Here is a 22270-nt window from a genome sequence, read left to right as displayed (position 1 = left end):
TTCCCATCCAGCCCACCACACAAGGAAGTAAATGTGCTGCAAGACTGGGATATGAGAGGTAGTCCAATCATTTCCCCCGTTTCCTATTGAGAGCAAACATGCAAATTCCTTTTGGTAAATCAATGCAGGTAAGTGCAGATCCGGAGTTTCTGAATGATCTCCAGTCCTGTCTCCCCCATTCTGAGTTCTTATTGAGTGTAGGATTGTGACCTTAAAGACTAAGTGCATGAATTTGACCTCACCGGAGCCTCAACTTTTCACCAGAGGACAAATGCCTATTAGTACTTGTTGAGTTGAGGCCCTCTGGTGCTCTTAAGGTGTAGTTGAGATTCTAGTCTCTTGTGGTGGTGAATTCTGTACACATTTTAGTATCAATGAGGAGGAATTCCCCACCTCGAAGAAACAGTCGATTATAAAAAACATAAGATGCTGGGGACCCAGGGCTAGCATTTTTCTATCTTCACCTTAATGCAAAGATGAAGGAAAAGCTCATTAGAGTTGCCAGGTACAAGTGAAGCAGGGAGGCTGGTGGTGAGAACCTGGAAGGGGAGTAAGCACTCGGCCCAACCTAGACTTGAAAATTGGAAGTGGGATTAGAAAGAAACAGATTGAAACTTAGTAAGGCCCAAGGAAGAGGGGCTCCTGGAGGTAAGAACACTCAACCAAATGCACTGGGGCAAGCTGAGAAACACGCTTGCTTCACCCAAATGCCTTGCAGAAAGATTCGAAGTCAGGGAACATGAGGTTAGTGTGAATTAGCAATCAAGTGCGAATTTCTAAAAGGTAAGGGCCACAGAGAGGTCCTGAAACGGGGGCAAACACTAGGTCTGAGGCTGTCCTTCCATCTTTTTCATACTTTATACTTGTGTCATGATTAGTCAAAAGGTTCCTGATTTCAGAGCAATATCAAGCATCTTAAAGGCTTAGTAGAGAAGAATTTAAAAATTATTGAGGGTTAGAAAAAAAAAAGACTCAGAAATAAAAATCTAAAGATACTTTGGATGAAAATAGAGAAAGGGTCCCATAGTGGTGACTCCCAGCTCTGTAGGGGTAAATAGTGAACAGTGCCCAGATGCAGCTCTTTTCTGCTGAACAGATGAAAAAAAAAAAAAAAAAAGGTAAACTCGTTTCCCTGGGGGGTCAGGGGTGAACTGGAGGAAGACTTCTCTGACATGATGGCTGTCAATGTTAACAGTTGATGGGTCTGGGTTATACCAGGAACATCAGTGCTAAGGATTCCTCCTCCAAAGGGGCTGTTGTTTGGATCAGGGTGATAGGTTGAACAAGCTCTCTTGACAGAATTAAACCTTTGGCAAACTCAAGGTAAATTCCATGGAACTCTTTCAAGACTAAGGTCTTTTACCTCCTTTAAAAAAATTCTTTAAGGTTTTTCAGTCTGTCAATCAATCATTTAGTGGAAGGGCTTTGGCTTAATTTGGTGTTCCATAGCGTCTCTCACTATTTGTTCACTGATTTGAATAGAGCTGTCTATCCAGTCACAGTTACAGGCTGATTTTTCTAAAAAAACTGGCTGACTTGGGGATTTCTGGGTCCTGTTGCCTATTCTCACTTTGTTTAAAGAAAAGTGCCACCAAAGACCATGATGGAAACCAGGGGGTGCCGGGCAAGGAGATGCCCCGGGTGGGAGGAATGTGGGGAGAGTGGCAGTGAGCACACTGTTTACGGGCATCGAGGTGGAAAGCGTGCACGACTTCCTCAACAAACAGGAGCATGCCTGTGTCTTCTACAGTCATCTAAACGCTCACGGCGATATCTGGCCAAAGTCAGTGGCATTTTAAAGCTCCCCGTGAAGTGGGGGGGAACAAAAGCGTGATGGTCTCCTGATAAGGAAGGAGTTCATCTGGCTTTGAGTATGTCTTGCTTGCTTTTCTTGTCAGCTAGGTATTTCAAAGAATAGGAAGCTGTGGGATTAAAAAACTAAACACAAAGCTACAAAGGCAAAGAGCAGTAGAGTGGAGGCCCTTACTTTTCTTCCCAAGGCATTCTTGAGAGAGAAACATTTTTTTTTCTGGGACTCTATGTAAACTTCTTTCAGTGGGGAAAAAAGCCTGAAATTTGTCATTATTTAACACTATATATATATACCTCAACAGGACACTGGCTTTCTTGGGGATCCTAGTAAAAGTAAATTAATTCTCCATTTCTTCCTTTTCCTTATTATTTTGCACTAACTCTCTTCATGACCAGCCCTTACCTACTAATTGAAGACAGTCTTGCTGAGGGAGGTTCAGGAGTTGAGGATAAGTCTTTTAAAAATATTAAGCCAGGTGGTTATGTAAGATCTGGCTTAGCAAGTCTGGGCATTAGCTTCTGAAACAAGTTTTCAGGAGACAGTTGATTTTTCCGGAAATCACCATGAGAACAGGTTCCCTTTATTTCTTCTAGAACAGAGCTGCTACTTGGAGAAGGCAATGACACCCCACTCCAGTACTCTTGCCTGAACAATTCCATGGACGGAGGAGCCTGGTAGGTTACAGTCCATTGGGTCGCGAAGAGTCGGATATGACTGAGTGACTTCACTTTCACTTTTCACTTTCATGCATTGGAGAAGGAAATGGCAACCCACTCCAGTGTTCTTGCCTGGAGAGTCCCAGGGATGGGGGAGCCTGGTGGGCTGCTGTCTATGGGGTCGCACAGAGTTGGATACGACTGAAGTGACTTAGCAGCAGCAGCAGAGCTGCTACTTACAGCCACTTAATTATTATCTGTCCAGGTGTAAGGAGCATGGCATGCTTTTAATCTTGTGTTTGTGTGTGTGTGTTGGTAGATGTACAGAAGAAAGCAGATTGAAGTTTTCTGAAATGCTTGGATTCAGATGGGCATTAGACCCATGTCAGATATGCCAATTAGCGATTTCAGCAGAGTGGTTAATATTAGTCCCATCTTTTCCAGCTGTCTTTCTGGCCAGCAGCTTTAGCTGCTGTCACATCCCTGGCCAGCTTTCTGTTAAGGTGGTCTGGGGGTGGCAGGGCTCCCCTTGACAGCTCATTCCAGTCACAGAGGAATGTAAGAGCTGTAAGCAATGGTGGGGAGTGGGCTTAATTTCCCTGCCCAGCAGGGATGTACATTAATATTATCAAATGTCTCATCGGCAAGGCAGCTGTGTTTAGCCGAAAGGCCTCCAAACACCTGATTCACGTCTTCCCTAGAAAATAAATTATAATGGCCCCTGTCAGCTGACACCTGTTAGAAGCCTTACAAAGCATTTTCCCCGAATATGAAACAGTTCCCTGCCTCTTTTTATAATCTTCTGGGCAAGGCTTTAGGAAATTCTGCTGCATCGGCCAAACTGATAACATCCCTCTGCCTTAGTCTCTGCATGGCTGTGTTTTCTTGATCTGCCCCGCCTGGCTCAGCTTAGGTTTGGGAAGCTGCCTGCAGATCGTCTCATCTCCAGCCTCAGTTCTTTAAGGTCTAGTCAGGTTCGGAAGGCAGCTGGACTCAGCATGGGCATTCCAAGATGCAACTGACAAGGTTCTTTATGAGTATTCTCAGCGCGAGCCAAGTTGTTCTCCTGTCCTGAGCCTGCCTAGGGTGTCAGGGGAGGTGACAGCAAGCAAGACCTGCTTGGTTCACTGCAGGTAAAGGGAGCCACTTGGGGACAGCTTGTTTATTTTAGATCAAACAGTAAGAGATGGGCTCTTGAATTTTTGGTATTTTATACCCTGCTCCAGAAAAGCAAAGAGGGTTATCAGTACTTTCAGTTTTTTCCCCCTGTACTTTTCCATTGTGTATTCTTTGCCTCTACATCCACATTAGTGGTACGACTGGCGACTTCTCTAAGGCTGTAAATCTATATTCTTGGGGCAAGAAAATATACAAGAAAGGTGCCTATGTGGATGTTTGGATGGCCTTGTGGACAAAGCAAACCTCATGCAAGCAGGAGGAAATGTTCCCTTTGGTCACTGGTGTGCATGTCTTCCCTTTTCCTTCACTAAGGTAAACTTTGATGCTCCCTGCTTTTGAATTCTGAATATAATTGGGTCAGAGGGTGATGATGTAAGTGATATATAGTGTATAGATAGATCTGGTATGAAGATACATATGTATTTATTCAGGCACTAGGGATGAGCTACTCAGAAAACCATGTTGTGGAACGTTCTTTCTTATAATTATGGTAATAATTCAAATGCTTTTAAAGATCCACTGTTGCACCTATAGTCTTCTCTCTGGGTTTAGCCAAGCCCAGCACATAACCTCACAGACACCTTATGGGGGAGAGACGCCTGCATACTGGCAAGCGAGCGGACATTCCACACCCTTGAGGTGGGAAGTGGGCTTGGAAATAGCATCTTCTCAAATGCAATCAATTTTCATGATTGACAACACTCCTTCAGAAGGGAGCTCCCAGGTAAGTCAATGCTCTCAGGCTGCTAGTATGAGTCTTCACCGTGAGTTGAAAATGAACAGGAAAGACAAGAAAGGAGGCAGGGAAGAGCCAGAAGAAGAACAGGGTTGCACCCAACACCCCTCATCCTTTCTGGATTTACAGTTTATCTGCTGCTGAGTCAGTCACCTATTCAATCCTTCTTTCACATAACAAACCAGTCAATAATATATATTTACACAACAAACAACTCTGCTCCCCTTCAAGTAATGCACAGGGAAAGCATCAGAGTGTCTAACTCAATGTTCAGTGGTTCCTTCTTTTTCAAAGGAATAAGCACAAATGCTTGTCTCAACACAAAATCCTGCCCTTGAAGCAGGACACCTGGATCTCTCTCTCACACAACTGACCACTCAACTTTGCAAAGCTGGAGAGACTGGGAAGCCGGCCTTCTGGGCCAGCATCTTGGCTGCTGCCATTGTGGCCTCCCGCTTTCCCAGTGGGCCTCCACTCGGGAGAGCAACAGTGGGCACTGCCTGTGACTGCTGTGCTGTGTGGGGTGAGCTGGGGTTTTGTGGAAGGAATGCTGAGCTTGATCTTGATCTTTACTCCGTTGTGAGCATTTCCTCCTGTCTCCCTGTGTTAGGAGGGATGCGCTCACAGCAAAATCACAGCAGCAGCAGTGACATAACAGACTGGGGAGAGGAAATCACAAGGAGTGGTCCTCAGACGTGGTGTGTGCCCACTTAGATGTAGGAGGGCTACAAGATAAAGGGTGTCTTCTATTTACTTTCAAATGACTATAAGGATGCAAGGTTTGGGGAAATGAAAAACTGCATATTTTTCACTAATTTAGTCTGCCTCACATTTTTCTCTGTTGGTTTTATTGCCAGAGACCTGAGAAATCATATAAAGTGTCAAACAGAACTTGTGAGTACTGAATGAATGAAATGAAAATGTCCCATGAATGCTCTGGAAATCAGAACCTCAGAGTGACTGGCTTGAAGCCAGTGTAAAAAGAGGCTGTTGAGCATAGTCTGCAGTGTACTCTGTGAGCTGGAAAGACTCCCTGGTGGGGACCCTCATGGCAGGAGAGACCAAATCCTGGTCCTGGAACTACTAGACAGAGGACCCAGAAAATTTCCTGGTGAACAAACACCTTTCCAAACATCTCTAAGCTGCCTCAATCCACGCAGTACCGATCAGCGTCAATCTAGTTCTACTGGTTGGAGGAAGAGTGATGTCTTTCTTCAGCCATTGAAGCCCTTGATGACCACACTGGAAGATGCTTTAAAGAACCACACCGTTAGGGAGCAAGTTCCACTGAGCACCTCTGCTGGATGGTATTTCTTAGTGCATATCCAGGCTGTCTTGGCAGGCATTTTGATTATACATCAAGCACCTTAGCATCAAGATACGTCTGAATGACAATTACGGCTAAATTTGTCCCCTTCTTTGGATGATAATGGGACATGCGTTGGAACAATATAGGTTCAGTTTATATAGTTTTGCTGTCCTAGAAGAGCACTAATTTGGTTTGCAATCATATTTTCTACTTGCATGCTGGGGCACTATATAAAAAAACAAACAACCTCTCCCAAACCCAACCCTGGTCCCCTCCCCCTTGTCCCAAACCAGTATCCGCCCAACCTGGGTTTTACCTCCAGACGTCCCAATAACCCTGTGGGTTTCAGATAGCATACCTCAGTTAGATTGGGCAGATGGTCTTCCCAGTTTGGCTTGTGGGAATGTTTTGGAGGGCTCATATTAGGTTCTCTATGGACCCTTTCCACCCAGCCCTACCTCCTGCAACATATATTCCTTAAACAGCTGTCATACCAGGCAGAATCCCAATATGTCCAAGGTAGGTTGAAGTTCACAGCAATGATTCTCTCAGCTCACCTCTTGCAGTTAAGAGGTAAAGCTCAGACTGAAGGTTGATGCCCCTCTTCAAATAGGTACTAGAAATATATTAGAGCTGTCCCTGAAAAGATGCAGTTGTATTCATATATATATATATATATATATGACTTCATATATATATATATATATATAAGTTTTCTTTGTGTCTGTATACAGGTATAGACTACTCTCTAGGTGTGGAAGGAGAGGTATCAGTACAGGAACAGGTGGGGGTGTGTTCAGGTGCATCTATATATAATATGTATATTTTATATGTGTATATATCACCTTTGTCATTGTTTGCATCATTATGACGAATATACCTCTGACCAGCAAGGAGTACCTGTCAGCGATGCAGGCTGAGAAGCCCCAGACGCGGGGGTCTGTTTGCCACTTGCATGGAGCTGCTGCAGGAGGCAAGGGTGGGAGCAGCCCCATGAAACGAGCGGGCCCTGCGTGAATCCATCCCTCGTCAAATCCACCAAGGAGGGACGCTCAGAAAGCCCCGGGCTGTGGGCCTGCTGCCTCTTCTCCGGAGGTCACAGAGCCTACAATCCAGAGCGGGGAGGGACTGTCCATGCTGTTGGCTCAAGATATGGCTTTTCCCGCTAGATGGACACAGGGCACACTAGGATTCTGTCTTCCAGGAGGACGCTGACCACCAGGAACACAAAGTAGAGGCCGAACATGATGAAGCCCAGCACTTTGTTCATCCGCCATTTGCAGAGGGCGATGGAGAGGATGACGAAGAGCAGCATGATGAAGAGGAGGACGATGGCGCAGAAGAGCCCATTGCTGCTGACAGCCACGGGCTGGAACCTGTGAATGACCGTGTAGAGGAGCCAGGGCAGCGGGAGCCTGTGGGGAGAAGCAGGGTAGACGCGGGGCGTAGTCAGACACGCTGAGGAAGGCACAGGATGGAACATGAGCTGCCTGGGGTCTGATTGGAAACCAGTGTCCTGTTAGGTTCACCATGACTCTCGCCTGGTTGGCCCAGGCAATCATATACGGAAGTCAAGTGACCTTTAAAAACTTTTATTTCCTGACCGAATGAGGGAGAGCAGAGAGAATTTGCTCTCCGGTTAAATAAGATGAAAGGCTGCTGCAAGTGATTTCTGAATTTGATTTGAAATAATTTTTTTTTTTGATTCCTTTCAAAGATTAAAGTGTTATCCTTAGCCCTAAAGAGATGAGTTGGAGGATGTGTACAGCGTGACAGGAGGAGATGATAAAATGCTGAAAAGGGTATAGAAATTAGCAGTGAAAATGGCCAACTTGTTATTTTTTAAATGGAGACAGAGACTGACAATGACACACGCACGCACACATCCAATTCTGGTGAAGCTGCGGTTACAGAACTACAAACAGGTAAAAACCCTTTGGGGCAAATACAACTTTTTTAATACTTTTGACCTATCAGTTCGGTTGTCAGGGATCAAGCAGAAGGAATAATTCAAAATGCAGAGGCAACTTTTTTCAGAAAGATGATCATTCCAGTGTTACTCTGAGTAGTGAAACATCAGGGACACCTTAATCTCATATAATAGGCAGTTAGTTAAATAGCAAACTGTTAAGTCAATGTAATGTTATATAGCTACTAAAATCATAAACTTAAGATGATACAGGCAAATGCCCATGATACGATTCTATAAAAAGGATACACATAAAAATAGCAATTTAAATTCAATAATGAATTACAGAAGTGTTGGTTTGTATTTATGTTTTATATATGCTTATATGTTGGCTTGTATTATGCTTTGTGTGTATTTCTAAATCCTTTACCTTGAATATGTATCAAGAAGAAAACGCTACCAAGACTACGGAGAAACTGTTACACTCAATATATTGCTAATAACATTGTAAATTGGTATAAATTCTTGGAAGAGACCTTTTGGAAAAATATACTACATCAATAGCCATTGAAATATTTATAATCTTTGATCCATCAATATTTCTTTAAAAGTGTACCCTAATAAAATAACTAAAAGAATGTTTCTCCTCATAAAGTTTCATAAAACACTCATGCTATTAGAAAACTGAAAAAATACAAAGGTCCTACTAAAGGGTAATGGTTAAATTGAGAGTAACAAGATTGAATATTTTGAAGCTGTAGAATATTAATTATGAGAGCTATGAAGAAACTTAGAAAAATGGCTGACTTACTAATTTACTCATAGAGGCCTATTCTTTGCTAGGCATAAATGGCTTTAAAATGGAAAAATAAAAGCCCTCCAACAGAGCAAAACTGATTATTCACTAAGAAAACTTTGTGAAATATTAAGAGAAAAATGCACAAAAGTTAAATGTTTGGGGGTAGTAGGATTAGGGATGATTTTCTTTAAACCTCCATTTAAGTTACAACATAGGATGATTTTCTTTAAACCTCCATTTAAGTTACAACATATGTATAATTTAAGAACAATGAACAAAAAGCATTTTGTAATTCACTAGAATACTTTTTGAAAACATGATAAATATATCTCAAAGAACATTTCCCATGTAAGATTTTCTCTTTTTATACTACAGAATATTTTCTTTCTATTTGTACAAGGTATTGACCAAGAAAACTACTTTAAATGTGTGGGCAGTAAAACTGAGAAACACTTGTTTATACCAGGGATGTCCCTCTTTTTAAAAATACACCTTTTCAGGCATTCATTCACTCATGCATCCATTCATTCTACAAATATGTGCCAAGCCACTGCCATGCATTAGACATTGTGTTAGGTTTTGGGGAGTTCTTGTTCTTGGGGAGTTCACAGTCTAGCAGACAGACTGATATACATGACCTTGACAAGAGGGGGAGCTACAGATACACAGAGTGTATACAGGAGCATGAGCCTCCAGGCCAGGCTTAAAGGAATCAGAAAACCAGGACACGAGTTGACACTGGAAGGGTAAGCTGGAGTTTTCCAGACAGACAAGCAGTGAGGGGTCTTGAGGGAGAGATGCCAGCAAAGGAAGACAGTGTGGCAGGAGAGGGCCCCTTTGAACTCTAAGGTGGTACAGACAGTGAAGCTCAGAGCAGGGTTTTATGTTCAGATAGTGCTGGGCTTGAGAGCATAGACGCTGCTCAAATCCCAGCTGTCTCATTACTCGTTGTGTGAACTCGGCGTCCTTCAGTTTCCTTACCTGAAAAGTGGGGATGATAAACGCACCTCATGTGTGGCTGAGACAGACAAAAATGTATGTACCGCATATGTGGTAGATACTGAATGAAAAAACTATATATTAGGTAATGGAAAGGATAAAAGAGAACAGTGTTGAACACGATGTTCAATGAGAAAGATTCATTTTTAATGGTCTTCCAAACTCAAGTGCTAAGAGGCCAGTGCTTCTAGGAACAAAAGGATAATATCCTATGTCTTACTTTCTCAGGGGACTGCCTTTTGGGGTTACTTTTGAGACTACTTTTACTTTGGACATGTTAAATGAAATGATAGAAATAACAGCTTCTCTCCCAGTCAGATCCACTTTAGAGATTATTCATATTGAGAATTTCAGCTTGCTTAACTGTAAGAACAGAGCTCATTATCTGACTTTCAAAAAAACCTAGAGTATCTTCACCGGCATGGATAAAGAAATGATAACGCCAAACCTGCCAGTGTTTTCCAAAGGAAGGAGATGGGATAATTTTTTCCTGGCCTATGTTTTATTATTTATTTTTTTTTTAAATTTATTTTATTTTTAAACTTTACATAATTGTATTAGTTTTAGTCTGCTTTCCAAATCTCATCTGAGGCTGGTGGGGACTTTAATTAGAATTAGAACATGGGAAAAAAAAATACTGTGAAACTACCAGAGTATCTCAGTCACATATGAATGTTGAATATTCATGACATGTAGCCAATGCCGTTTTTTAGGTGAAATTCTCTCAAAGTATTTCCTACCAACACCCGCTCTCTATGTAAGTATGTGTTTCTCCCTGTCCAAGGGACATGAAGTTCTGTGAAAATGAAAAATGGAGTTGGTGAGACTGAATGATACTACCAGTCTTTTCTTTCTGTTGGTATGGGTTGGTTTTGGGCTCTGAGATACTGGTCATGACTTCACAACCTTCTAAGAAGACAAAGACAGTGGTGGAGCTGATGTGACCCTTTATATAATATATAATGAGTTCTACTCACCCTACAGTGATGTCAAAAATGTTGCTTCCAACAGAGCTGGACACGGCCATGTCCCCAAGTCCCTTCCGGGCCACTATAACACTGGTGATCAGGTCAGGGATTGAAGTCCCAGCGGCCAAGATGGTCAGACCCATGATCTCTTCACTAATGCCAATTGTCTCTCCAACCTAAAAGCCACGATGGGCAAACAGAAGAGTGTTTGAAGACACAAAACCATCAAGACCACTAACATGTCAATGCAACTCCCTTTTAATGAATTCTTACCCTGTGCTGTGCTGGGTGTTGCGATAACAATGAATAAGCCACAGTCGTTGACAGAAAGATTTATATTTTAATGATACTCAGACCCAAGAGATCAGGAATGTTCACACAAGGATTAAATAGGTAATCTGAAAAAAGAGCTCCAGAAGACTAGAATGCAGCCTCTATTTGATTTTTATCAAGACCAGGCAGGGGAAGCAGAAGATCAGAGTTATAAATGCCAATTGGTCACTGGCCCCATGGGCCAGTGCCTGACAATGGCACCAGATCATGTAGCAAATGTGCCCCTTAATTTATGATTGAAGATTAAGAACTGATACCCAGTGTCCCCATTTTCCCTTAACATCTCCTATTGTCTGTAACCCACTCTTAAACATTTTTAGATTGTACCATTTCCACAGAAAACTTGATTTTGGATTTTTAGGGTTTGGTAACATAGGACTGTAAGTCAGCAAGGCAGCCATGGAGAAAGCACCAGTTAGGAAATCAGAGGACCTTGGTCCAAGTCTGGCTCTGGCATTTATTCAGTACTTGACTTAGTGCTAACTGGACCAATTGGGCAATGTCTTTGATCCTCAATTTCTTTCTTTTTCTTCCAGTTTTATTGAGACATAATTGACATATAGCTCATGTAGATGTCACTTTCTAATGGAGAGCAGTGAGCCATGAGGGCAGGTATACTAGTTCAGTTCCCTGGGCTCTGGGGCGGTGTGACCGTCAAATAAAAGCCGCTCCCAACTATGCTGTTAAGCTAGTGGGAACCAGCTATTATTGGCAAAACTGTGCATAACAAATAGCTGAGCACTAAATGGTGCACTTCCTATCATTTATAGCTTTTACAGGTCAAAGGTTCAAATGATAGAATTAGTGCTACAGACTTATAATAGAATCTGTTATTTGATCAGCTGTCTGGATGTTTTGAAAGAGAAAAGCATTTCTTTGGTGAAAAGAAAGAGAAATGTCTCATTCCTTATTGGCAAATAAGGCTTCCCTTTGTGCATTCTGTATTTCTGGGCTTTTTTTTTTTGATAATTATAATTGTTCCAGGGATTGTGTTTGTATTTTTCTACAAGAGAATGAAAAGAGAATAAGATTGTGGAATTAAGATAATCATTAAAAAGTAAAGAAAAAGATGGATGCTTGTAGGATGATATTTTCGAGGAAGGCTAAAGAAAAATATCTAGGAACAATATATTCCAGTAAGTGAAAAAAATCACTTTTTTTTCTTTATCTGTACATGGAAGAATAAAAATAATTATTATAGAAGGCCATTATATATGTTATAAATGGCAAACATTCATAGCCTGGAAATCTCGAGGCTGAGAAACAGCTTTTAACTTTTTTTAACGGGTGTGCTCAATTGTGTCCAACTCTTTGAGACCTCATGGACTGTAGCCCACCAGGCTCCTCTGTCCATGGGATTTCCCAGGCAAGAATACTGGAATGGGTTACCATTTCCTTCTCCAGGGGATCTTCCTGGCCTAGGGATTGAAACTTCTGCGGTGATTTCTGTTGGATATTGTTAGCAAATGTCTCTTCGTGAATGTAGAAAATAATGACTTGGGGGCAAACAGAATGTCTTCAGGGGCCAATGATTTTTGGAAATATTGAGGAAGAGTAATCTGAAGTCAATGTCTGTAAAATAACTGTGATAGGAATAATATGAAATACATTGTAGGAATAACGCTTGATTTATCAGCCAATATTTTCAGTGGATTTTGTTAGTGATGCCATATGTTCTTTCTAAAAAAAATTAAGGTGTAATTTCCATACAGGAAAATTCACCCTTTTAAAAAAAAGCATACAGTTTTGTGAGTTTTGAAAAATACACGCAATCCTGTTTCTCTACACCCTCATCAACAAATGGTATTGTCTGTCTTTTTGGTTGTAGTTGTCCTAATGGTTGTGAAGTGGTATCTTATGCTTATTTTTAAACAACTTTAATTAGCTATAAGCTTAACTCTTTATCTGTAAACTTTGGATAATAATATTACCTCCCCCACAGAATTTATACCCATGTAGAAGGACAAAGGGAGGTGAATTGTCCATATTCAGGTAGTACACATTCAGTCAATAACGGTAACTGTTAGTACCTCTGAGAACATAAGACCGAACATAAGACCTTTGCACCTCCTTTTTCCTTTCATGTGTTACAACAAACAATTCCTGAGTGTTTATTCTGGTGATGGGCATTACGACTGGTATTGAGTTAGAAGTAGTAAAAGTGAAATACATCATCATTTTTTGTAAATTCGGGCTCAAGGAGGAGACCATTTTGTCTCCACGTCTTTTCCTAAGAGCCAGTTTGATGAGAACGTGAGGTGAGTGGCTGTCCAAGTGAAAGGAAGTGTCGCAGAGCTAGGCAAAACCCTGACATTCCTCCAGGCCCAGGCTGGCCTGGTTTCAGGCTGCAGAGGGCAAGTTGTGGATAGACTTGCCTTTCCTCCACACAGCTGTCTGGGGCTATGCCAACTTGATTCCACCCTGCAGAGAAAGGCCAGGAGATGAGGGAAAGTTAAGTGGAGTGAATTCCTTTAGTCTTAGAATATGTGTATCAGCTGCTATACCATTGTGCTAGTTTCAGAAAGCAAACACACTGATGAGTCACCTGGCAACCAAGAGAAAGGCCAGGCAGATGTGTGTCCTTCTCAAGGTCTTACCTGATGTGCCCACCAGACCATCAAGTAAGAGAAGACAGCGATCCAGGAGATGGAGCCGAAAAACGTGATGGGAAAAAACTTCCTTGATGACTGCAAGAGAACCAGGAAGAAGGGAGAGTGTGAGTACTAACCAAGGTGATCTGCCATCCTGGTGAAAAGTGAAAATGTTAGTCGCTCAGTCATCTCCAACTCTTTGCGACCCTCATGGACTGAAGCTTGCCAGGCTCCTCCGTCTAGGGGATTCTCCAGGCAAGAATACTAGAGTGGATTGCCATTCCCTTCTCCAGGGGATCTTCCCGACCCAAAGATCAAACCCAGGTCTCCTGCACTGCAGGCAGATTCTTTACCATCCGAGCCACTGGGGAAACCCATCAGTAACCCTTGGTTGAGCTGGGACATTAAGATTTCTTTCGGGAATGTGAAATTGGTTGAAGCCAAGCCATCATAAAACTGGCTGCTGAGATGGGAAGTCTTTTTTTTAAATTTATTTTTAATTATATGATATTGCTTTACAATGTTGTTGGTTTCTGCCATACAACAACATAAATCAGCTGAAAGTATACATACATCTCCTTCTTGAACTTCTCCCCCATTCCAGCCCTCTAGGTTGTCACAGAGCACCGGGCTGAGCTGCCTGTGTTATGCAGCAGCTTCCCACTAGCTATCTATTTTACATATGGGAATGTATATGTGTCAATGCAACTCTCAGTTCGTCCCACCTGAGATGGCAGTCTTTTGAAGAGAAGGTCTGTTCCTACTGCTGGGTGCTCAGATGCTCTCTGTTCCTGCCCTTTCCCAAGGCTTGGCTTCTCAACCTTGTCTTCAACCCCTCAGTACTCCATATCCCCCCTCCTTCTCCTGCTCCCTTTTCTACCTCCTCTTCAAGTTCATGAGAATCAGTCTCTATCGCTTTGACTCATGTATCCTAATAATAATCCATCTGCCAGAAAGCCTATGGGATTAATTACATTTAACAAGAAAGATCAATAGTTTCAAAAACAAATGGGCTCATTTTACAGCCCCGCGGATTATGAGGAAAAGCCACAGAGAAGAAGCTATCACCACAGTTAATACAGGTTCCTGAGGATGGCCAGTCTCTCAGATACTGGAGCCATACAAGTAGCAGATGTCCACTTGCGCTGCTCTCCACGGGAGTCGCAGAGTAGACACTCTTGGGAATGTTTTCTCTCCTGTTCTCTACCCTTAACTATGTAATGTCCAGCTACAGAATTGGGCTTTTAGCTCTAGGCTTTGTGCAATCTCAGGCTTACAGTATGAGCACTTTTCAAATTTCTTTCAAACATCAGCCCAAATCAGATAGCAAAATGCAATGTTTCTTATTGATCCCACTACAGGGAAATCCATGCTTGCATTGGATGGTAATGGTGTCTTACTGATGCTCTTTTTGCAAATTGGGATCCTTTAAAACATGCTCAGAAAGCATAATATTCTTAGAGAGTCACTTATTATTGCCAAACACTTTTTATTTCAAAGCTTTCCACTTTTAGAGACAATCTTAGTTTTTGCTTTGATAATACCATGCAATTCTGCCCAGAGAAATAAACGTAGTTGACTTGGATGAATACTATCTCACTTGTCTGAAGGGCTGACCTTGGGCAGTCACACAGAACACTTCTGCCACAGCTTTTGAGAGCTTCATTAAAAGCAAAAGATAAACCTGTACATGGTAATCTTTTGAATATCAATAATGACAAACACAGTCTTATCGCTCCAAACAGGCTTGCGTTCTCTCTACTAAGTTCAAGTTTTTAATATATGTTTTCATTATCATTCACATGGTTCTGTTAAATTTCACAAGAATCATTTTCTTTCTTTCAATGGCTGTGGTTTTTCTTGGGCCACTGGTTAGTATGGATGTCTGTAAGACCAGTGGTCTTGATTCAACTGGGGAAAAACATCAGATCCCAGTAAGTAGCCACAATCTTATTCTTAAATGTTTCCCCTGAAACATCTGGCTGAAATACTTTCACATTTCAGACTCAGACTCTTTCTGAGGACCTGAGTACTATTTAATGGGTTATGGGAAAAAAGTAATCAATTTTCAAAGTGGAGGTTGAGACAGTTACTTTGAAAGCAAATTTCTTTTTTAAAAAAATGTGTTTATTTTTATTTGGCTGCACTGGGTCTGAGTTATGGCACGCAGGATCTTCAGTTGTAGCATGTAGTTCTTTGTTCCCTGTTAGTTGCTCAGTTATGTTTGACTCTTTGTGACCCTGTGGACTGTAGTCTGCCAGGCTCTTCTGTCCAGGCAAGAATACTGGGGTGGGTAGCCATTACCCTTCTCCAGGGGATCTTCCTGACCCAGGGACTAAACCCAGGTCTCCTGTATTGCAGGCAGATACTTTATCATCTGAGCCCTGACCAGGGACCAAACCTGGGCCTCCTGCACTGGGAGCACAGACTTAGCCACTGGACCACCAGAAAAAGTCTAAAAAGCAAATTCCTTTAAAGCAAGGAGTTCAGCTCCAGCTGGAGATGAGATTATCTGAGCCTTGGAATTGCCAGTGCCAAGTTTTCCCATGCAAGGCATTTAGCTGATTAGAGTCTCCATTCTTTTCCTCTAGTCACAAGTCACTGTTTCAGGACCCTAGGTGTAATGAGCATTTTATCTCCCACGGCCATGCTGTGTCATAGGGAAGAGAAGGGCCCCTCTTGTGATGTGGGGCCACAAGTGTGGTTTGAGCAGCAACCTGTTTTTAGTTTGATTCTGAACATCCCAGGAGGATACGGAGTGTAATAGCCACACTTTATAACATGGCATATGGACTGGATATCCTGGGAGAGTCCTCATTTCATAGACTGTCCCCTTTCCAGGTTAGTTAACATACTAAGTATGTAAATATTATTTTATTATTATTTAAGTTTTTGTACATTTGCATATCTGTTCATTGATATAGTGTCACAAGTCAGAATCAAATTATTTCAACATATTTCTCATCCGAAAAATATCCCTGAAGCAAAAAACATTCCTGGTCAAGAGGCAGAAAATAAGTAATTGGATTAAAGATTTAAAGGAGCCAAGTTCAAATCAATGTATTAGTGGAAACCTCTGTAATTCATATTTGATACTTCAGTTCAGTTCAGTTCAGCTCAGTTCAGTCACTCAGTTGTGTCCGACTCTTCGCAACCCCATGAACCTCAGGATGCCAGGCCTCCCTGTCCATCACCAACTCCCGGAGTTCACCCAAATTCATGTCCACTGAGTCAGTGATGCCATCCAATCACCTCATCCTCTGTCATCCCCTTCTCCTCCTGCTCTCAATCTTTCCCAGCACCAGGGTCTTTTCAAATGAGCAGCTCTTCACATCAGCTGGCCAAAGTATTGGAGTTTCAGCTTAAACATCAGTCTTTCCAATGAACATCCAGGACTGATCTCCTTTAGGATGGACTGGTTGGATCTCCTTGCAGTCCCAAGGGACTCTCAAAAGTCTTCTCCAACACCACAGTTCAAAAGTATCAATTTTTTTTATTTATAAAGCACTCAGCTTTCTTTATAGTCCAACTCACATCCATACATGACTGCTGGAAAAACCATAGCCTTGACTAGATGGACCTTTGTTGACAAAGTTATGTCTCTGCTTTTTAATATGCTGTCTAGATTGGTCATAACTTTCCTTCCAAGGAGTAAGCGTCTTTTAATTTCATGGCTGCAATCACCATCTGCAGTGATTTTGGAGCCCCCCAAAATAAAGTCTGACACTGTTTCCACTATTTCCCCATCTATTTGCTATGAAGTGATAGGATCAGATGCCGTGATCTTAGTCTTCTGAATATTGAGCTTTAAGCCAACTTTTTCACTCTCCACTTTCACTTTCATCAAGAGGCTTTTTAGTTCCTCTTCACTCTCTACCATAAGGGTGGTGTCATCTGCATATCTGAGGTTATCAATATTTCTCTCGGCAGTCTTGATTCCAGCTTGTGCTTCATCAGCCCAGTGTTTCTCATGATGTACTCTGCATATTAGTTAAATAAGCAGGGTGACAATATACAGCCTTGACGTACTCCTTTTCCTATTTGGAACCAGTCTGTTGTTCCATGTCCAGTTCTAACTGTTGCTTCCTGACCTGCATACAGGTTTCTCAAGAGGCAGGTCAGGTGGTCTGGTGTTCGCATCTCTTTCAGAATTTTCCACAGTTGATTGTGATCCACACAGTCAAAGGCTTTGGCATAGTCAATAAAACAGAAATAGATGTTTTTCTGGAATTCTCTTGCTTTTTTCAATGATCCAGTGGATGTTGGCAATTTGATCTCTGGTTCCTCTGCCTTTTCTAAAACCAGCCTGAACATCTGGAAGTTCACGGTTCATGTATTACTGAAGCCTGGCTTGGAGAATTTTCAGTATTACTTTGCTAGCGTGTGAGATGAGTGCAATTGTGCGGTAGTTTGAGCATTCTTTGGCGTTGCCTTTCTTTGGGATTGGAATGAAAACTGACCTTTTCCAGTCCTGTGGCCACTGCTGAGTTTTCCAAATTTGCTGGCATATTGAGTGAAACACTTTCACAGCATCATCTTTTACAAGTCTTAATCAAGAAGCTGGTAACTAGTAATTATTGGACAGATAAATGTACCTAGTGTTGGATTAGGGGCTCATTGAAAAAAAGATTAAAAATAATTTTTCTTTGTAAAATTTCAGGTCTTCATCCTTAACTAGGGGTAGGAAAAGTCTGGGCACCTACTCTGTACCTAGATATTGAATTACGCGTGAAATTTAAATCTAGGTCTGTCTGACTCTATATAGCACATATTCTTAGATGTTAGGAATCCAGGTTATACTCATTTCTAAAGAAAAGACAGGGCCAATAATGCTCAAAATATACCCAGCTTTGGACACTTAATGGTCATTATCATCATAATACTAGCTTGTGCTGTGAATGTCAGAAAATAAAGAACATCAGGGAAATACAGACTAGCATTCCAGCTGTACAACCATCTGCCTCACCCAGCCTCTCATACAGTTCTTTCTTTGGAAGCATCAACTTTTCATGCGTCAGCAGTTTGTTTAAGTGTTTCGGGACCATCAAAGTACCTTATCATTTCCAATTTCACAGCCCAGGTAATTCCTTCTTTCATTTTTTCCTGGATTATTCCTTCTTTGGACTCTATGGTCTCATTCCAGTTATCACTGCCCAGTAGAACCTGTACAGTTATTTAGTTACCAGTCTCATTGGAAGGCTTCCCTGGTGGCTCAGTGGGTAAAAGAATATGCCTGCAATGCTGGAGACCTGGGTTCGATCCCTGGGTTGGGAAGATCCCCTGGAGAAGGGAATGGCAACCCACTCCAGTGTTCTTGCCTGGAGAATCCCTTGGGCAGAGATGCCTGGCGGGCTGCAGTCCATAGGGTCACACAGAGTTGTACACGACTGAGCAACTAACACTTAATACTCATTGCAAGGAAGAAAGAGCTCTTCAAGCCAAGGTCTGGTGTGTCAATTTCTGGTTTGTAATGGTGGCTCATTCTGACATCTGGTGGGATGGGCCTCACACCAATTAGCAGAAAGCAAATTGTGTCCATGTGCTGGCTGGCACATGTGTCCATTTTGTTCCCAATGTAATGGTTTACTTGTATAATTGATAGCTAATGTTCTCATTAGAAGTTTTTAGTACATCAGAATGATACTTTGTTGGCTTAGAAAACATTGCTGGACACTAGCTGGTGGCACAAATTGGCCATCTACTTATTTAAAAAAAAAAAAAAAATTTACCGAGCATTTCCTCTGTGCAAGGTTCTGGGGCATACATATTTAACAAAGTTCTTCAAAGCAATTGTGTTAAAGATTGAAAGTATGGTCTCTGGATTACTATGACCAGTAGTAATCCTTGCTTATCAATTACCAGCAATGTGCCCTGAAACAAATTATTTCATCTCTCTATGTCTCAGTTTCTGTAAAATGAGGGGAATAACAATATCTAGTTGCATTGAGGATTTCATGCACATGAAATGTCTAGCAAATTCTGTGCATGGAACAAGTGCTCAGATAGTAATGGGAGTTGTTATTAGACAATATTAACTTCAACTTGATTTTTAAGACATGAAAAAACTGAAACTCAGGGAGGTGAAAATGACCACAGACATCTGGCTTAGGGTCTTGGCTTTGCTTCTTATTAGCTGGTCTTGCTTGGACAGGTCACTCAAACTCTCAGGGCCTCAATCCCTCCATCCTTGCTAGAACCATCCTTGGTTCATAGTAGACATGTAATAAATACTTGGTGAATGAACTAATGCATGACAGAAACTGCAAAATCCTGGGTGAGTTCTAAGTACCTTCCTAGATCTGATGGGTCATGTTTTGGTATCTCATGCATTCCTGTTTTGGAAGAACACCCATCCTAGGCCATGAGAAAATATAACTTTGGGGGGGGCCTTTGTTTTCTTTATTATTTTCAATTTTCATCAAAGACATTAAGGTTGCATTTCAGTTCTTGGACTTTTAAAACAAAGCCACTAATTTAAGAAAACTATAAATGTGAAACCCACATTAATTATCTGAGCTGAAAGTATGCATAATTCAGCAAACACTGTCATAAAATTTGCATATAAATGAAGTGGAAATAAAAACAAGTGGGGGTACAATTTACTCTGAAACTAGATGTGTATACATTAAAAAAAATCCTGTTTTCATTGTAATTATTGTCAAGGTTTGGGATGTTCATCTCCATGGGTAAGTCAAAAACTACTCAGGAGGCAGAGCTACCAGGCTCTGAGGAGTAGCAAGTGTCTCTTCTCTCCCTGGGTAATTTTTCAAGAGGCCCTGTGGCAAGACATGAGGACAGTGGCAGACTGAAAAAAACGGCCATATCATGTTACAATTCCTCCCATGGAGAGATAAGGTCTGTTTCCCAAGCTTTTGAATCTGGGCTGGCCTTAGGCCTTGCTCTGACCAATAGAATGTGGTAGAAATGACAGCATGCAGGCTCTAAACTAGATCTTTGCGGCTTTGTGGCTTTCATTCTCACTACTCTTGGAACTTGGCCGTCATGTGAATAAGCCCAGGCTAGACTGCTTAAGGACAGAAGTCCATGTGGAACAGAATCAAGGTGTTCCAGCTGACATACCAGCCTCCAGCTGTGTAAGTGAGAGGTGGAACTGTCAGGCCGAGCCTCAGCTACATTGCCAACTCGGAGGATTATGGGCTAAAAGAATACTTGTTTTAAGTCACTAAGTTTTGGGATGTTATACAACAAAAGCTAACTTATGCAAGATCAAATCTAATGAAACTCTCTTGAGCTGAGCATGAGCAAGAAGCTGCTTACTGTCCTTTGTACCAACCAGCATGCTTGTTTTGTTTGGCATTCCATATATGCAAGGAGTGACCATGTAACTTAAGCCTGTATGCTCTGAGAGTAAACTGGGACTATTGTATTGATGGTTATCTACGTTTTCCTGAATCACAGAATGTTAAAGCTGGCCAGAAATCTAGAGATCTTCCTCCACTCCTGTATTTCAGAAAGGAGGAAATATGAGGTCGAGATTTGAGATGTGACTTTCCCATGATTGCACAATGCGTGTGTCTCGTGGGAAAAACCACTGTAGTCAACATGGTAGCATGAGAATGCTCCAGAGTCAGGAGACCTGGGTTTGAGTCTAGCTGCTCCCTCTATTGAAAGTGAAAGTCAAGTCACTCAGTCGTGTCCAACTCTTTGCAACCCCATGGGCAGTAGCTTGCACCAGTCTCCTCCGTCCATGGGATTTTCCAGGCAAGAATACTGGAGTGGGTTGCCATTTCCTTCTCCAGGGAATCTTCCCAACCCAGGGATCGAACCCAGGTGTCCCGCATTGTAGACAGACGCTTTACCATCTGAGCCACCAGGGAAGTCCTAGTGAGAGCATGAAGTCCTAGCTCTCACTAGTAAGGCTGTGCTTTGTTTCCTCTACTGAGTTTAGAGCAACTTAAAAATAGGAATTGTGGGACTTCCCTGGAGGTCCAGTGGTTAAGACTCTGCACTTCCAATGCAGGGGATGTGAGTTTGATCCCTGGTTGGGGAACTAAGATCCCACATGCCAGCGTGGTGTGGCCAAAACATTAAAAAAAAAAATAGAGGAATTGTGACTGATATGACTTTATGTCTCTTTTAGGGTATAAAGCCTGATGCCTGGAATATAATATGTGTTCAATAAATATTTGCTGAGGAAATCTACAAACACCCAAGGTTCTACCTAACAGCCTCATTTCTGCTTGGAACAGCACATGGTATACTCAGAAAAAGACAGAAAAAAATCCAGTCCACACAGCAATGGTCCTTGGGGGTACAGTGGGGAAAAGTCCCACCGGCCACCCCAGCACATGCTGTGGGGGCTGGCTCCTGTGGGGTACTGCTCAGCGAATGACCAATCAGCGGCACTGCACGGGGAGTATCCTGTTCAGCTGCATCTGCTTGCTTTTCACCCTGGGGATTACGGCATCAGCCAGAGCAGGTCTAACTATAGCCATGGTGGAGTCCTGTTTGTGGTCCAGGAGTCCCTGCTTGAGAGCGCTGATCTTCCCTAACAGCTTCCTTGACTCGGATCACAGAGGGAACGAGTACTCTGCCAGCCTTTGCTCCAAGTCCCACCTAGCCCTGAGGTTCCAGGACCTTGAGTCGCAGGCAACCTCCTCCCATTCCTGCACGTCTTCCTGATGGCTCCAGCAGTTGTACACTGACATTGATCACTCTTTTCTTTAAAAGTTATTAAAAAAATTATTATTAAATTAAAAAATCGGTGTAGAATTGATTTACAATATCATGTTTCAAGTGTACAGTACAGTGATTCAGTCCTATATATATATATATACTATATGTATATATTCTTCAGATTCTCTCCCCTTACAGGTTATTATAAGACACTGAGTCTAGTCCTCTGTGCTGTACAGTAGGTCCATGTTGGTTGTCTGCTTTATAACATTGATCAGTCTTATTAGTGAAACAGGCCCCTCTGCTCTGGGCCATATCACACCAGACCTGCTGTGGGGATT

General features: G+C 42.1%; 1 protein-coding gene and 2 long non-coding RNA genes across 4 annotated transcripts in view; 2 read left to right on the top strand and 1 right to left on the bottom strand.

Annotated features, from left to right (window-relative positions):
- On the top strand, positions 1-21977 carry LOC129649958 (uncharacterized). Of its 2 annotated transcripts, none has more exons than XR_008713461.1 (3): positions 1-128; positions 2407-2487; positions 21394-21977. It is a non-coding gene; the product is annotated as an uncharacterized LOC129649958 (long non-coding RNA). The 2 variants fall into 2 exon arrangements; XR_008713460.1 differs by lacking the exon at positions 21394-21977 and adding an exon at positions 6898-8240.
- Positions 3297-5746, top strand: LOC129649956 (uncharacterized). The gene is made up of 2 exons (XR_008713458.1): positions 3297-3960; positions 5242-5746. It is a non-coding gene; the product is annotated as an uncharacterized LOC129649956 (long non-coding RNA).
- Positions 6391-22270, bottom strand: part of SLC24A2 (solute carrier family 24 member 2) — a 287857-nt gene continuing 271977 nt past the window's right edge. The window contains exons 9-11 of the mRNA XM_055577949.1: positions 13299-13388; positions 10378-10544; positions 6391-7108 (exon numbers count right to left, since the gene is read on the bottom strand). Of these exons, the coding sequence (XP_055433924.1) occupies positions 6859-7108; positions 10378-10544; positions 13299-13388 (507 nt within the window). The 3' untranslated portion in view covers positions 6391-6858. The remainder of the gene's footprint in view (positions 7109-10377; positions 10545-13298; positions 13389-22270) is intronic.

The sequence above is a fragment of the Bubalus kerabau genome, chromosome 4 (assembly GCF_029407905.1).
Source record: "Bubalus kerabau isolate K-KA32 ecotype Philippines breed swamp buffalo chromosome 4, PCC_UOA_SB_1v2, whole genome shotgun sequence".
Lineage (NCBI taxonomy): Eukaryota > Metazoa > Chordata > Mammalia > Artiodactyla > Bovidae > Bubalus > Bubalus kerabau.
This window is presented reverse-complemented; position numbering and strand designations above follow the sequence as displayed.